Raw genomic sequence first — 17,975 nt, 5'->3', positions numbered from 1 at the left:
GATAATGGATGGATAGATAATGGATGGATAGATAATGGATGGATAGATTATTGGATAGAAGGATGGATAGAAGGCTAGATAGAAGGATGGATGGATAGAAGGCTGGATGGATGGATGGATGGATGGATGGAAGGATAGATAATCAATAGATAGAGTCCCTGTGAGGACACTGCAGTTCTCACGGTCGATAGTGTGTTCACATTACCGACCGTGAGAAATGACCTGTGGTTACCTCTCTGCAGGCTCGTTACGAGGCTGCATTCTGAACAGTGTCAGTCGCGGCTGGATGCAAGAGTCGTGGGGCCTGCGTGGATTACGCCGGAGCTGTGTGTTGGGAGGGGTTAATAAAGGGGTGAAAGAGGGGCCTTTTTTGTCTTTTATTTAAAATAAAGGATTTTTCGGTGTGTGCTCATTCACTTTACTTACGAGTTAATCATGAAAGCTGTCTCATAGACGCTGCCATGATTAAGCCTGGACTTAAATGGCAGCAATCCGCTGCCATTTAACTCGTTAGTATCTGGATTTCCACCGCATCATGGCAATCTGGAAGAGCCGTGGACACTCTGGGACTGCCGCAAAATGGATGCGACAGTCCCGGGGCAGCTGCAGGCTGATATTCTCGGCTGCGTGGGGGGGCAGGCATTAACCATGGCCCTCGCCCTCCCCAGCCTGTGAATACCGCCGCTGTGTGTTTACCTTTGCTGGACGGTAAAAATACAGCGGAGCCCACGTTTTTGGTTTTGTTTTTTTTGTTTTGTTTTTTTTGTTTTTTATATGTCCGTTTGATTTCTATGTGTATCCTATATGTCTGTCTGTGTGTGTGATGTGTGTTTTTACTATGTGTCTGTGATGTGTCTGTGATGTGTCTGTGATGTGTCTGTGATGTGTCTGTGATGTGTCTGTGATGTGTCTGTGTGTGTGTGTGTGTGTTTACTCTCTGCTCCGCTTCCTCTCCCTGTCATAATGACATCACTTCTCTGTAAACCGCAGGCAGTGATGAACATTACCGCAGATAAACCGCGGATATACCAAGGGTATACCACACATCATTTGCTACCTGCGGTATACCCCCGGTATTTTGCGATTACATTACAATGAATGGAGTGAAATACCGCAGGTACCTGCGGAAAAGAAGTAACATGCACATTTTCTCAAGAAATTTTCTCAAGAAATTCTGCACAAAGAATGTTCTTGAGAAAAAAAACGCAGTGTGCGCACAGCTATTTTTTTTCCCATAGGTTTTGCTGGGAAATGTCTGCACAAAGGTTACAAACATGTCTCAAGAAGTTTCTGCAGCAAATTCATGGGTAAAACCGCGGGTAAAAACGCAGCGTGCGCACAAGGCCTTAATTTTTATTTTATAAATCAATTGTACACCTGAAAATAAGCAACTTTGGAATATATCTAATCAGACAAATCAGCTTCTTTCTCCATCTGGACTGATCATTCTCAAAATTCTCAATTTTGGAGTAAAATCTGTATTCAGTTTAGACTTTCCCATTACTGAGATAGGAGATGGCAGTTGGTGCTGATAAGATGTACTGTAGATAGGAGGGGGTCTGCCGCTTGCTCCTCCATTTATCCTCCTCCCTTCAATCCACTTAAAAGATGGCAGTGATCAGATAAGCGGACCCGTTGAAGATCGGTTTGGCAGGTTCAGCTGGACTTTAGGTAAAGTTTTGTTTGGGAGATATGGTAGACTTGACCCGAATTTCATTTAAAGTCACCGATTTGATAGTTCAGTTCTTCTAATCAGAACACTTTGGTGAAGGGAGGGCGTTTTTTTTTTCCTTTTGTACCCAATACATCCAATAATGCTGATTTTACTTCCAGTGAGAGCAATTTAGAGATTGCAAGTAGCTCGCAATGGACCAACACCGAGCATACCTGAGCACAGTGATACTCACTCAAGTTTGGGTGCTTTGCAAATTCTAACCACTCAAACACTGATTTATTTTTTTATTGTAAAGTCATGTTTACTTTACTGTTGGGGTGCAATCATCTCTACTTGTGAATTGATTATTTTGAAATGAATCAGTTCAGGAGAAGAAAGAAGCAGGTTTCTCTACTAAGATGAATTCCAAGGTTCCTTTTTAAAGTGTATTATTTATTAAGGGAATGGTTAAGTTTTAGAGTACTCAGTCAATTTGTCAAGGTCTCTGGTATTTGTGATGATCTAGCGAGTCAAGGCTACTCATATTTTTATGCCTAGTTTTGTGACATTCACCCATAAATATTCAAAAGTTTTTAAAGGGGTTCTCCAAGAATAAATGAAATAAATACACATTTAAATATTATTATAATTTTTTCCAAATACCCTTATTTAGCAAAAACGGTCTGCTTTATCTTTTGTACTCTGTGACACTGCCGCAGCCTCTGACCCCTTCCTGAAATGAAGTATTATCACTGACCTCCATTGCAGGGTCTGGCCTAGTCTCTGCTCTGCTGAGCATGCGTCGGTTGGTAATTCGGAAGTAGGTAAAAGTGGGAAAGGGATTAAAGACCCAAAGAAGGCATGTTTGCCCACTCTTCTGGTTCAGAATCTTCTCTTACACAGTGCAGAGATCTCCTGTTCTCAGAATGGTTGCTGATTGAGGAAAATGTGATGTGACCCCTCCATCAATTGCCTCCAATTTAACCCTTCCCTCTGTAGCCAATTTTTGTTCTTGCAGTTTTGCTTTTTTTCTTCTCCTCTTTGAGGAGTTGAAGTTTTGACTTAGGTCAGTAATTTTCATATTCAATGTACTGCAATGCAGGGGAAAATTGCAAGTGTGTTGTTATTGTGAAAATAAAATGCAATTCCACCATGGTTTTTAAGGTTTTCAGTCCCTGGTAAACCTTGCTCTGAATTCTGTTTCATCAGTCACTATGAATACAGTTATAAAAAACACACTCGTATAGATCTTTTTTTCCATTTAAGTTGTGAAAAAAAAACTCATGTTAAAAAAAAAAAAAAAAAATTGCGCTCTCCACCTGTGTGAAGGTATTTTTTGCATGAAGATCAGACTGTTGTATTGATTCCAAATTGGGGTAAATGCAACATTTTTATCTGATTTTATTGAATTATTTAGGGAGAAGTGGGAACTAATGATGAGTGAATTAGCTCCCGATTGACTTCTATTATATTCGGGTACTCGAGTCGCGCCCATCCGGGCATCAAATGTTTGGTAAGAGCACCCGTGAGTGAGGGCCAAAAACTGCAAATCTGGTGTTTTTGTTTTTTTTCTCGCTAATGTTTACTAATTGGCTTAATTAATTTTTCTATCATGGCATGCGTACTGCGCATCTGAAGCCAAGACTTATAAACCCGGCTTCAGAGGCACAATAACATGGGTAAAGAAAACCGCTCGAGATTAGCACAGAGCTGTCGATGCTGAGGGAGATGACTATTCTGGGTAAACCAATGACTAATCGACTACTCAAACACCTAATTTGCATATGAAAAAGGAGTTGAAAAAAAATACTTTTTTAAAGCATGTGTTTTAAGTGTCAAACTCTATAAAAGCTGTTTAGCAAGCAATATGCAGATGTTAGTGGGTTGGAGGGCATGGGAGACCTGTCAGGTTCCCTTGAAAAAGTTTTCTTTTTAGTTGGAGGAGTCTGATAGACAGGTGAGGAAGGCTGAGGAGAGGAGAATTTGAATTCCATATAGTACTTTTGAAAAGGTATACAATCCACACAAACTTTTTCCATGTTGTTCCACGTTACACCCACTAACTTAAATATTTTTTAATGAGATTTAATGTGATATACCAATACTAAGTAGCAAGTATTTGTGAAGTGTAAAGGAAATGATGCATGTGTTTTCTAAAATATTTAAAAAAAAAAACATCTAAATCTGAAAGTTGTGTATTCAGCCCTGTGGAGTCAGTATTCCTTTCTCGCCTTTTCATTGGGGGACACAGACAGTGGGTTATATGGTGTCTCCAGGGGAGGCGGGACACTAGGTTTGAAAAAAGTGTTAGCTCCTCCTCCCACAGCATATAACTCCAGCTAGGCAGGAACTAGCTCAGTTTTTTCCTAGTGTCAGCAGGGAGGCTGACATGTCTGGACTGAGCTCCACCAGAGGTGCCTCAGGCCAACTTATTTTACTTTTTATTTTGTTTTTCTTTTCTTATTCATTCTATTTTTGATAGGGGCAATACCAGGGTGCCTTGCCACCCCTGTTACCCCCGTGTACGGGCAGAGGAAACCTGGCGTGCACAAGCCGTCAGTGTTCCCTCGCGCCCAAGTGGTCGGGTCTGAGTACCCCTCCAGGCTCCCTGGAAGCACCTCACAGAGGTAGCTCCAGAGGGCTAAGCAGAGCCGAGCACCTGCTAGCCTTGAGCCGAAGATGCGTCCCCGAGATCCCCGCATCCCAGGACCGACGCGTCTTCAGTACGGAGCCAGGAGCAGGTAGGGAGACAATGAGTCAGTCCCCTGCATCCAAAACGCCGCCTGGAAAGGCGCCGGTGGGGCGATGCAGGCCGTGATCCCGGGGAAGCATCATAAATTTAGCTCCCGGCGTCAGCCTGCATTCTAGCAATGCCCCCTCCACTGCTCCAGAAGCCGCTCCCTCTAGTGGGCCGTCTCTCCCCTCCATGCTGCCAGAGAACACTGGACGCCATTACATGTGGGGAGCAGACACGGGTGAGATCGCCTCCTTGGCTCTGCGATTCTGCAGCACTATATACCACTCTGCTCAGTGGTATATCGCTGTCTTTCTAGCGGTGTGTCTCTGCTGACTGGCGGTGTATATCAGCTTTTAGCAGTATATACTAACTGTGCCTGTAGGTATATACCGACTGTTTGACAGGGTGTGCTACTTTACTCGGTATACACCGGCTCTGCATAGCAGTCATTTATAATACTGCTAGCAGCTCCTAACCCACAGCCGGCCCTTTATAATACTGCTAGAGGCTCACAGTACTTATTGTGGAACTGTTGCTGACATGCGTAACCGCAAGGGTGATAAAGCTTCCCAGGCATCCTCTATGGACCTGTACTATGCTTGTACCACCTGTGGACGCTCGTTTTCTAATGGCGAAAGCAAACGTTATCATTCCAGTGCCCCTGGAACAGCGCGGCAAAGGTTTCTATTCAAACCTCTTTGTCGTCCCCAAAAAAAGATGGCTCTGTCCGTCCTATCCTGGACCTCAAAAGGCTAAACAGGTCCGTACGGATTCGGACCTTCCGAATGGAATCATTGCGAGCCGTACTAGCTGCTATGGAACCTGGAGAATTCCTAGCTTCCATAGACATTCAAGATGCTTATTTACACATTCCCATATGTGTATCGCATCAACGGTTCCTTTGTTTTGCCGTAGGACACCGTCATATCCAATTCAGGGCCCTTCCCTTTGGACTGGCTACTGCGCCTCGGGTCTTCACAAAGGTCATGGCGGTCGTCATGTCTATTTTGCACCCCAGAGGCGTTCTGGTCGTTCCCTATTTGGACGACCTACTTGTCAAGGGGAGCTCTCATCAAGTTTGCTCAGAAAGCGTGCAAATTTGCCCAGACACGCTCTCAAGGCTAGGGTGGCTTCTCAACTTCAACAAGTCATCCCTCATTCAACATCAGCGCATCACCTTTTTAGGTATGCTGATAGACACGGTTCAGACCCAGGGTTTTTCTTCCAGAAGACAAGAGGTCTTCCCTGATCCGGGACGCCCAATCCCTCCGCTCCCGCCGTTACCCATCCCTCCGGAGTGGGATGAGAGTGTTAGGCAAGATGGTAGCAGTCATGGAAGCCGTGTCATTTGCCCAATTCCATTTGCGCCCTCTGCAATTGGATCTTCTGTCCTCTTGGGACAAGAATCCAGCCTCTCTAGACCGGTCAGTCCGCTTATCTCGGACTGCCCTCAGCTCCCTCGTCTGGTGGACTCAGGTCCCATCCCTATCTCAGGGGAAGTCCTTCCGCCCTGTTCACTGACACGTAGTCATGGCAGATGCCAGCCTGTTAGGCTGGGGGGCGGTGTTTCTCCACCACACTGCTCACGGACGCTGGTCTCACCCCGAGCGATCCCTTCATATCAACGTTCTGAAGATCAGGGCCATATTTCTGGCCCTTCAGACCTTTCAACCCTTGCTTCTGGGCCTCCTGGTTCGGATCCAGTCAGACAATGCCACGGCTGTGGCTTACGTCAACCGTCAGGGAGGAACTCGCAGCAGGGCAGCGATGAAAGAAGTCTCCAGGATTCTTCTTTGGGCAGAGATGCACATTCCCATTATTTCAGCTGTCCATATTCCGAGGATAGACAACTGGGCCGCAGACTTTCTCAGCAGGCAAGGTCTAGCAGCAGGGGAATGGTCCCTCCACGACGAGTTCCATCAGATCACTCTTCGTTGGGGGCTCCTAGATGTGGACCTCATGGCGTCTCGGCTAAACGCCAAAGTACATCCCTTCGTATCCCGGTCGAGAGACCCGCTAGCGCTCGGCTCCGACGCTCTAGTCCTCCCGCTGTCGCAGTTTTGCCTGCCATACGTTTTCCTTCCGTTCCCTCTCATTCCGAAAGTAATCAAGAAAATCAAAGCGGAGGGAATCCCGGTGATCCTCGTGGCCCGGGACTGGCCCAGAAGAGCCTGGTTTCCAGAGCTCCTTCACCTTCTCGGCGACACTCCCTGGCGTCTTCCCGACCGCCCGGATCTTTTGTCGCAAGGTCCAATATTCCACCAGAATACAGCACAGCTGCATTTGACGGCATGGCGCTTGAATCCTTGATTCTAGCCAAGTCTCATCTTTCTTCCAGGGTAGTTCATACTATGCTTAATGCTCGCAAGCCTTCCTCCGCCAGCATTTATCACAGGACCTGGAAGACCTATCTGTCCTGGTGTGACCGTCATAATCGGTCACCCCTGACCTTTTCAATCCCTAATGTTCTTGCCTTTTTGCAAGACGGTATGGACTCGGGTCTTGCTCTCAATACCCTTAAAGGACAAGTTTCTGCCTTCTCAATTTTTTTCCAGAAGCAGCTGGCTTCTCGCCCTCAGGTCCGTACCTTTCTTCAAGGGGTGGCGCATTTGGTCCCCCCTTATCGTCACCCCTTAGATCCCTGGGATCTGAATTTGGTTCTCGGAGCTCTTCAGCTTCCTCCTTTCAAACCCTTGAGAGAAATCTCTCTTCAACGGCTGTCTTGGAAAGTTGCCTTTTAGTCGCTATTACCTCTATCAGGCGAGTGTCCGAACTGGCAGCTCTGTCCTGTCGCTCACCTTACCTGATATTCCATCATGATAAGGTGGTCCTTCGGCCTTCCCCCGCCTTCCTTCCGAAGGTCGTATCCTCTTTCCACCTGAACGAGGACATTGTGTTGCCGTCATTCTGCCCGGCCCCGGTCCAATCCTTTGAGAAAGCCCTTCACACTCTCGATCTTGTCAGGTCTCTGCGGAGCTACATCTCCAGAACAGCGCCGTTGCGCAAGTCCGATGCCCTTTTTGTCCTCTCAGAAGAACACAAAAAGGGCGACCGGGCTTCCAAATCCACGATTTCTCGATGGATCAGGACTGCCATGTGTGAAACTTACAAAACACGAGGTGTTGTTCCTCTTCAATCTGTGCAGGCCCACTCTACACGAGCAGTGGGTGCCTCTTGGGCTATCCGCCATTAGGCTTCGGCGGCCCAACTTTGCATTGCCGCTACCTGCTCCAGTGTGCACACGTTTACAAAATTCTACAGAGTGCATACGCATGCTTCCGCGGATGCTGCTCTTGGAAGACAGGTCCTTCAGGCGGCAGTGGCCCATTTATAAGTGGCCACTGCTCGGTTCTTGACAGTGTTTTGATATGTGTTCCCTGCAGTTGCAGTTGTTAGTCAGCTCTTAGGCTGATGTTCTACACTGTTAATAGTTCAGTTCCCACCCAGGGACTGCTTTGGGACGTCCCACTGTCTGTGTCCCCCAATGAAAAGGCGAGAAAGGAAAAGACATTTTTGTGTACTCACCGTAAAATGTCTTTCTTGGAGCCTTTCATTGGGGGACACAGCTCCCACCCTTGTGGTTTTGGTTGTCCTTCTCCTACTGCTTTTACAACAAACTGAGCTAGTTCCCGCTTAGCTGGGGTATATGCTGTGGGAGGAGGAGCTAACACTTTTTTTCAAACCTAGTGTCAAGCCTCCCCTGGAGACACCATATAACCCACTGTCTGTGTCCCCCAATGAAAAGGCTCCAAGAAAGACATTTTACGGTGAGTACACAAAAATGTCCTTTTTTTTTTTTTTCTTGCTTAAAATGTCAAATTTTCTGTGTTAAACGAAATGTTTAACTCAAATGCAATATACTGTTGAGTAAAGCAAATTATGTTGTTGAGTAAAGGTTATTGAGGACCCCACTTTATTTTATATCACTAAAATAAATTAATTTTTCTAGTGCCTTATATTTGACACCATTATCAATAAAGACGTGCCGTGTGTGAATTAAATTGCACGTGTTTAGCAGCAGGTTAGCCAAACCCTATCATTAATCAGTTGATCGATGTCCTAGTTAGCACTGCTGATACAGCAAATGGCCAAAAGAGGACTACTACAGTGGCATAGCTTTAAAATATGTTCTGCTCTACAGACACCAAAATAAATTCCCCAAGATACAGGGGTCTCTGCGTGGCATTGTTATTTGATAGGTTTAGCAATTGCAATTAAACCGTGCTGCTGGGTGCTGTGAAACCTATCATTGTGCTATGTGCTATTCCACCTAAAGTGCTCGTGCTAAGTGTGCTCATGTCCTACGCGTCTCTTCTATTCATTATTTATCGCTGCCTTGAATAGTCCGGGGCATTTTGGCAACCTGTCATATTTAATTAGATAAATGATATGTACGGCATACTGTTTGATGAGACGCCGGCACAGTAGCTGGCCGCATGGGTTGGCTGATCTGATCAACCATTATTCACTTGCACTCCACTCCCCCCTCCGGAGGTCACCTCCTAGTCCGGCACTTGCACCAATAGACGATCGTATTGCTTAGAGCCGGCGGCTGCCACAATGTAACAGCGTGGAGAGGAGTAAAGGAGTTATACGTGAATCAACCAGTGAAATCATTAGAATTACCTTCATCAGCCAATCGAAATTGCGGCATTTAAAACTATGTATCAAGCGGCAATCGACTAGCAGTAATCTCTCAAAGAAAGATTTTAGAAATTAAACTCGCCCATAACATGCAAGGGCTGTGTGAATCACAATTTTATATATAGTCCTACCAAAATGGTTTATTATGTAAGCTTTAACATGGAGATATAAATATTATTTTATTCTTTTTGAGGCTTACATATGTGGCATATAGGTCATATATGTGGCACAGCACTGTGACAAATGATTAAAAATCTGTCTTATTTAATGAGCCACATTTCCTACATCAATACAAAGCGTGTACATATGAAATCGCTGCGGAATATGTATCGCTATATAAATAAAATGTATTATTTTTCTTTTACCTGGTTTTAAGTGTGTCTAGTGAAACAGAAAATTGGCTATGAGATTCAGCTATTTTAATTGTTCTGGTTTAGGCTAGTTATCCCGTTTGTCGGTGGTCGTAGTGTTTTGTTACATAACAGAATGATTTATCAGAAATGTTGCAGCCATACAAAGATTTGCAGTGGAAATAAGGAAATATTTTATTTTAGCAATAATTTTTAATGAAAACCAGAATGGTAATCAGCCTAGAGCTCTTTCCATAGATGCACAAAGACCTCTTCAATGTAAATATCCTAAGCAGTCAATCATTTCCCGCATGTTATGGACATTGTAGCTGTGGGCATAGAGCATTTATGTAGTTTCCTTTACACTTTGCATTGGATCTGTTCACGTCCCTTTAGGCTTTAGGGCGTCACGTCTTGCGCACATGGCAGAGCTTCCCCACACTGTGTGGGTTGTTACATTTACTAGAGAATAAAAGCTGCCTTCATCTGTCACACCTGAAGGACAAGCCTTTCTCAAAGGTATTGGCTTTCTCATTTTAAAAGAAAAGTAGACAATATGAGCATCTATGTTTTAAAAGTCATTCTGTAACTGGAGAGGGGCACTGAGACAAAGCAATCTGGCCTAGGTGATGATAGCAAAGATCACATGCCTACATTGACGGATGATCTAAGCAATTGATATTCATTGCACTCAATCAGTTCTCAAGCTAGAGCTTGACTTACCGTACATTGACCTTCTTGGTTGTCTCTACATCCATAGTAATGCAGATGTCAGATAACTCCCTGAATCACATAATGTGGATTTAATAAAAGTCAGCACAAACTATGAACTGAATTAGCAAACTAATTGCAATCATCATTGTAACGAAGACCATATGGTTATGCCTTGTTAACCAAGGAGCAAACCAGCAGCAATCTCCTGAAAGTTTAATGGAGAGTGAAGAACAAATGTTTACACATAAACACATCTGCATTAATCCACGAAGTTTCTAAATTTCTAACCTCTATATGGCAAAACATGTTGATTGTAAAATATAGAATGGAAATATCGATCTGAAACAAAGGTACCCTAGCGATTAGGTATTTAAGAAGACCTTGTTATCTGTTAATTATGATAGCGTTATCATAGCGTTCAAATGCATTTTTGGACCTCATAGTATCTTAAACAGTATGTGCACACATTTGATGCAGACATTTCTGCATCTATTTGCAAGAAAAACACACGTTTTCAATGCGATTTTTGCATGTGTTTTTCTAGGTTTTTTTGGACAGCAATGAATGTCACAGAAATAGATAATAAATAAAGATAAATACAGGCGGACAGACATATAATTGCACAACCCCCCAGCATAGAATATAATAAAATTGCACCCTGTGCAGCTCATAGGACAGCTTTTTATGATTGAATAAATGAAGGAAAAAAAAACTGTGTAATTCCTGCCCCCCCCCCCCCACACACACACACTCACACACACACACACACACACACACACACACACACACACACACACAATTTTTGCAACCATCAAAGGTGTAAAGTAGACAGCTGCAGGCTGATATTATAAGTCACGGAGTGTTTATGGTTAGTTGGCCCTTTCCAGCCTAAAAATACCAGCCCGCAGCAGCCCCAGAAATGGCTCATCACATTAGATGTGCCAACCTCTGGTGCTTCACCTTGGCTCTTCCCAATTGCCCTAGTGCTTTGGCAATTTGGGTAATGGTAGTTGGCGTTGATGCCAGCTGGCATCAAGCTCAGTTTTTAGTAATGGTGGCATGTCTATCAGACTCCCCCATTACTAACCCAGTAAGTAAAAAGAAGAAAAAAAAATAGTTTAAGTATCATGACTAACCCCTGGGCTTGATATCAGCTGACACTAAACAGATGATAGCAACCCCAAATGCCATTATCCCAATTGCCAAGAAACCAAGGCAATTGTGAAAAGCTGAGGTGAAGTGCCAGAATTGTTACAGCTAATGTGATGCGCCACTTGTGGGGCAGCTGCGAGCTGGCATTTTTAGGCTTGGAAGGGTCCAATATCCTTGGACCTTCACTGACTGATATCAGCCCTCAGCTGTATGCTTTACCGTTGCTGATTACAAAAATCGGGGTGGGGATCCCACTTAATGTTTTTTTTTTACCATTTATTTATTTAATCATAAAAAGCTGTCCTGTAAGATCCACAGGATTCAATGTTGATAAATGTTGGGGGGTGCGATTATGCTTGTCTGTCTATAGCTATCATCTGTCTCTACAGCATTCCTTGCTGTCTAAAATCGCTAAAAAAAAGCCAGGTGAAAATCACATGCAAAACTGCATCGAAAACGTGTGACCTAATGCGCGTATTTACCGCTGCCTTTTCCTGCCAAGAGTTGCCGAAATGGTGCAGAAATTTCTGCATCCAAATACTCATCGTGTGCACATACCCTCAGATGGCCTTTACAATTAAAGGCGTGTGCTAAATTGTTGACCTTTACAACATTTCAGCAGTTTGCTGCAAAACTATACGGACAGACACTCACAGCAGAAAGTAATTACTACATTGCAAAGTTACCAGTGTTAATGTATATGTGGAGTCTGGCCAATTGTACAACTCTTAACGTTTTATAATGCCCTAATAGTACATTTGACTAAATGCTAATATACCGCTAATGTGTAACGTGAGGGTCCACTTTTTATTACCCTGTCATTTGGACCAACAGCATAGTGTAAACCTCTCTAGCAGCCGAAGATTAATTTTCATGACCCTAATCCTTTGCATAGATATAGTTGCCTTAATATATGCATATACATTAAATTAAAATGCTATATACTAGACACACACTACCCACTCCTGGGCCATTCACGAGAATCGGGGTGCTGGATCTGCCATTTGCCTTTTTTGTGAGACTCGAGAAGATATGCGCTCGGATATTTCTGTAGGCATAAAAGCTGTTGAATGGATGTATATGTGCCCTGTTGTTCCATTCAAACGGGGGACACGGGAAGTCACTTTTGGGATCAGTGAAGGTCCCTTAGCATTCAGACACATCACTTATGTTGTGGTTTCGCAATAAATTGTAACTGTGGGACAGAGGATTTGGAGCTTTAAAGAAAAACAGCTTTTACTACTATAAAAATGTATTAAGGAATGAATTAGCAGAAAAGTTTGGACCTTTTAAGATTAACAAACAAAATAGTGTTAAAGGGTTGACATTCCCTTCAAGGAAACTATAGTAAAAGTTACGTATGACTGATATGTATAATATATTATGTTTTATTGGATTTCTTCAGCTTCAAGGTAATATGGGAGAAATCAAGAAAATGATTTGTGTTAATGTACAATCTCTCTCTTTTTAGGTGGAACCCGATTGACACCTGAAGACTTTGCCAGGGCCCAGAAATACTGCAAATATGCTGGTAGTGCTTTACAGTATGAAGATGTAAACACTGCGGTAGAGAACCTTCAGAAAGCCTTAAAGCTGCTGACCGCAGGGAGAGAATGATGATCCCGTGTTCTTCCTAGGCTCTATCCAGCGATACCACATGTGCTGGGATACCCCTGGTCTCGTGAAACACATGACAATGATGACTTCAATTTTAACTCGCTAAGAGCATTATTTAAAACCTGGTATTTTTTATAAGGTCAGAGATGACAATGCTCATACATTAAATTGTTTACAAAACGGGTTAATATTTGTTTAAAGGCTCAGTGAAGTGCTGCATGGAATATGATTAAAGTTCTGAGAGTAACAGTCATTCCTAAAAAGCACTCCATTGTACAATGTCTGCACAACCGTGATGTTCAAAATGTTTCTGATGATGAGCAAGAAAATATCTAGAAATGAATGCATTTTGTCTGTAGTACTTTAAAATAAAATGCCTTGATATAACCTGCCATCTTACAAGAGTCAAAATGCTTGGGAAAGGCCTCCCCTCAACTCTTCAGTTTCTTATTGAACCTCATTTTTTTGCCTTTATCAATTCTCAGATATGTACTAAATATCTGACTACGTTTAAAATATGATATACGGTCAATTCACATTAAACTAATTCAGATTTTTATTTCTTCTTTAGTGAACTAATTGAAACTTTGAATGAATCTTCTTTTTCTTTTTTTTTTTAATATAAAATGACCTCGTATCTCACCAAATATTGGTGTTTCTGGAGAATATTACACTTGAAGAATGGTGTAAAAATTTGGGATAGTTGAGCTGACCTTTGTCTGCCCTTTTAACATGACCCTATCAAGTAATAGATGTGTGACTGGGTTCCTTTACTCTACAGTGCCTTGCAAAAGTATTCACCCCTTGGCATTTTTGTGTTTTGCTACCTCACAACCTGGAGTTTCACTGGGTTTTGTTTGAGGGTTTGCACCAGTTCATGTAAAGAACATATATATCCCTACAATCACTTCAAAAGACCATATTGTAGTGCAAAATATTTCATCTTTATTAACATGATTAAAAAAACATGTACACAAAAGACACAAGACATGATAAAAAAATATATATGTACAAGGTGTAAAGTGAAGGGTCTATCAAAAAGGCATGATTTTAACACATTCCATTCATAATATCATTTGATATCTTGAAACCATCATAATTCATCCCCTATATTCTGAGATGAATTAGTTCAAACATGTAGGGGGTATAATGTAAATCTCCTTGCCTATAATTTGTAAGTAATAATAATAAAGCTTTTGGCTGAAAGATGCAAGAGAGATAGCCCTCAGATGGTAAATAAAGAAACTACATGCAAATCTGATTCAAGGCACTCTGATTCACTGGCAAAATGTATAAGTCTTATTACATATAATGTCAAACATGAACCTAATATTCATGTACTATGCAAAACGAACTTTATACGGTGTACACAGAAATGAAGCATCCTGCAGAGATGTCAAGTCTCACATAAGAGTGATCCGATCATACTCCACAAGCCAGTGTTTCAAAGCCCGTATGACATCAATGTGCAGAAAGATGGTATAGTTACCTAAAAGATAGAGCCTCCCTCACACCACTCCAACGATCGTTTCACGTATCTTCGTCAGGGAGTCAGATTTGCATGTAGTTTCTTTATTTACCATCTGAGGGCTATCTCTCTTGCATCTTTCAGCCAAAAGCTTTATTATTATTACTTACAAATTATAGGCAAGGAGATTTACATTATACCCCCTACATTTACATTATACCCCCTACATGTTTGAACTAATTCATCTCAGAATATAGGGGATGAATTATGATGGTTTCAAGATATCAAATGATATTATGAATGGAATGTGTTAAAATCATGCCTTTTTGATAGACCCTTCACTTTACACCTTGTACATATATATTTTTTTATCATGTCTTGTGTCTTTTGTGTACATGTTTTTTTAATCATGTTAATAAAGATGAAATATTTTGCACTACAATATGGTCTTTTGAAGTGATTGTAGGGATATATACGTAGTGACGCTTTAAAGACCACCATAAATAAGTTGTTTTGAGCATTGATAACTTCCTTGTGAGTAAACATGTAAAGAAGATGCCTGCAACTGTGAACATATGATTTTCATTTTATTGTGAAACAAACAACAAATAGGACAAAGTAACTGAAAACCTCAGTGTGCTTAACTATTCACCCCCTAAAGTCAGTACTTTGTAAAGTCTCCTTTTGCGGCAATTACAGCTGCACGTCATTATGGATGTCTCTGAGTTTTCCATACCTTGCAACTGGGATTCTTGCAATTCCTCAAAGCAAAAGTGTTCCAACTCCTATAAGCTAGATGGTTTACTCTTGTGAACAGCAATCTTCAAGTCTGACCACAGATTTCCAATTGGATTAAGGTCCTGGCTTTGACTAGGCCACTTCAATGCATTTACACGTTTCCCCTTAAACCACTCGAGTGTTGCTTTAGCTGTATGCTTTGTTTCATTGTTGAAAGGTGAACCTCCATCCCAGTCTACAATCGAATGAAACAGGTTTTGCTCAAGAATATCACTGTATTTTGCACCATCCATCTTCCCCTGAACTCAGACCAGTTTCCCTGTCCCTTCAGCCAAAAAAATATCCTCACAGCATGATGCTGCTACCACCATGTTTCACTGTGAGGATGGTGTTCTTGAGGTAATCAGCTGTGTTTGTTTAGCACCAGGCATAACATTTACCTTGGTGGCCAAAAGTTTAATTTTGGTCTCATCTGAGCACATCACCTTCCTCCATACATTTAAGGGGTCTCCCACCTGTCTATTAGCAAACTCAAAACAAGCCTTCTAATTTTTGGCTGTAAGTAAATGTTTTTTTTCTGGTCACACTTCCATAAAGGCCAGCTCTATAGAGTGTTGGCTTATTGTGGTTGTATGGACACATACTCCAGTCTCTGATTGGGAACTCTGCAGCTTCTCCAGGGTTACCCTTTGTCTCTGTGCTGCCTCTCTGATTATTGCCCTCCTTACCTGGGCCGAGAGTTTTGGTGGGTGGCCCTCCCTTGGTTTGTTGTGGTACCATGGTCTTTCCATTCGATAATGGATTTGATGGTGATCTGGGGGATCATCCGAGATTGGGATATTTTTTTAGAACCCAACCCTGACTTGTACTTCTCAACAACTTTATTTCTGAATTGTTTGGAGAGCTCCTTGGTCTCCATGGTGTTGTTTGGTCAGTGGTGCCTCTTGTTTAATGATGTTGCATCCTCTGTGGCCATTCAAAAAAGTGTATATACTGACAGACTGTGGCATGTAGATTGCACACAGTTGGAATTCCTTTCACTAAGCATGTGACTAATGAAGGTAATTGCTGCATCAGAAATGTTTAAGGTCTTCATAGCAAAAGGGGTGAATACATATGCACATGCCAGCTTTTATTTGTTATCCCATAAATTTTTAATGTTTTGCCTATATTTTTCTACCTTCACTTAACAACGTAGACTAGTTATAAAGCATCACACATGCATTGGATTGCAAAATTATTTAAACACCGGTTGTAATGTAGCAAAGTAGGTAAAAAGCCAAGGGGGTGAATACATTTGCAAGGCACTCCTACTTCAACTGCACCTTTTTGTATTTCAGGCTTTTACATTTTCTATGCCTCTCTTGGTGTCAGGTGTTTATACCACTTTAATCTTTCAGAGCAAATGGGGTCTGAATTTTAATTACAAGTGCATGGCTTTAAATGCATGTATCTGTTAGATATGGTTTAGAATAAATTGATTAAGTAAATATTGTGTTATTGTCTCTTCACTAAAGCTACAGATGACTCTTTAAATCTTGTCCCATTCTTCTGCTGCTTCTCTCTTTAGTTACTGGCCAATCACAGACCCCTGATGTGTAATGTGTCATGTAAGGCATAGGTTTCAAACACGTGGGTCGCATGTGGTCCCCGACGCGGGGAGACTGCTCTGGCAGGGCTTTACTTTTGAATCATTTGCGGCGGCGCGGAGTTCTAAGCACTATACAAATGGCAGACACCGGTGTTTGACGTCACCTGCTTGCCTCTGATTTGGCCTGCTGCTTGCCATTGGTATAGTACTTAGAGCTTCGCGGCTCCAGAAATGATTCAAAGGAAGTAAAGCCCTGCCAGCACCGGCTCCCTGCATCGCACCATGATCATCACGAGGTCTACAGGCTGCAAGATGCAGGTACATGCTCACGATCAGGACCCTCTGTGTCCTGGACGTGGCGGGTCCTAACCTGCGGAGCCGCGAGTCTCCTCCACAGGAGACTGCAGCTGCTCGTACCCACTATCCGGGTTCAGGCAGTTGCGGTTTCTCCCTTGTATTCTCCCTGCGGAGGACGTTTGCTGCAGAAAAAACAAGCCCAGTGGGCACGGAATTTCTAGAAATCCCATCCACTCTGCTTGTACTGTACATGTCAGCGTTTTGGACGCAGCTGAAGCATAATAGGGGACCAGGATGAGGAGAGGACATTACTAATGGATGGGCACATTACTACAGAACACAAGGATAAGGCACATTACTAGAGGGCACAAGGATGGGGCACATTACTAGAGGGCACATGGATGAGCACATTACTAAAGGGCACAAGGATGGGCACATTACTACAGGACAGAAGGATGGGGAGCATTACTACAGGGCACATGGATGGGGAACATAACTACAAAATATTGGCCAAGATTACCGTACTATTGGATGCTGCTAATTGTAAAACAATATTACCTTCAATAAGTGGATAAAATGTAAAAAAAAGCATACTTTTTTTTACCATTAAAAATGCTTTTATATATAAACGTTAACAAAAACTTCACATTTGTTATAATAAACAAGCAAAAATGTTCAAGAAAGTGATCCAAAGATGTATATAAAAAAAAGATGAAACCACTAAAAATGTCACTTGGTCCTGCTAAGAATGCGGCCCCTGCATTTATTTTTCTATGTGCGGCCCATATACCCAGCTGAGTTTGACACCCCTGATCTAAGATGATATCATAGCAAGCAATGTTGGACAACATGTCATTACACTTAAGTGCATAGACCAATAGCCATAGTTGCAAATAAATTATATTGAGATGTAAAATTGTTTTTGCCTTTTCAAGCTGCCTGACATTTATGTAAAACTCTTACACACAGAAACAGAGGAGTCATAGACCACCAAGAATGTATATGAAAATAGC

At 42.4% G+C, this 17,975-nt stretch overlaps 1 protein-coding gene across 1 annotated transcript in view; it reads left to right on the top strand.

Moving 5' to 3' along the window:
* VTA1 (vesicle trafficking 1) overlaps window positions 1–13,260 on the top strand; it is a 264,360-nt gene extending 251,100 nt beyond the window's left edge. The window contains exon 8 of the mRNA XM_075338168.1: window positions 12,723–13,260. Within this exon, the coding sequence (XP_075194283.1) occupies window positions 12,723–12,868 (146 nt within the window). The 3' untranslated portion in view covers window positions 12,869–13,260. The remainder of the gene's footprint in view (window positions 1–12,722) is intronic.
* The last annotated feature ends 4,715 nt before the right edge of the window (window positions 13,261–17,975 follow it).

This window comes from Anomaloglossus baeobatrachus, chromosome 3, assembly GCF_048569485.1.
Source record: "Anomaloglossus baeobatrachus isolate aAnoBae1 chromosome 3, aAnoBae1.hap1, whole genome shotgun sequence".
Lineage (NCBI taxonomy): Eukaryota > Metazoa > Chordata > Amphibia > Anura > Aromobatidae > Anomaloglossus > Anomaloglossus baeobatrachus.
This window is presented reverse-complemented; position numbering and strand designations above follow the sequence as displayed.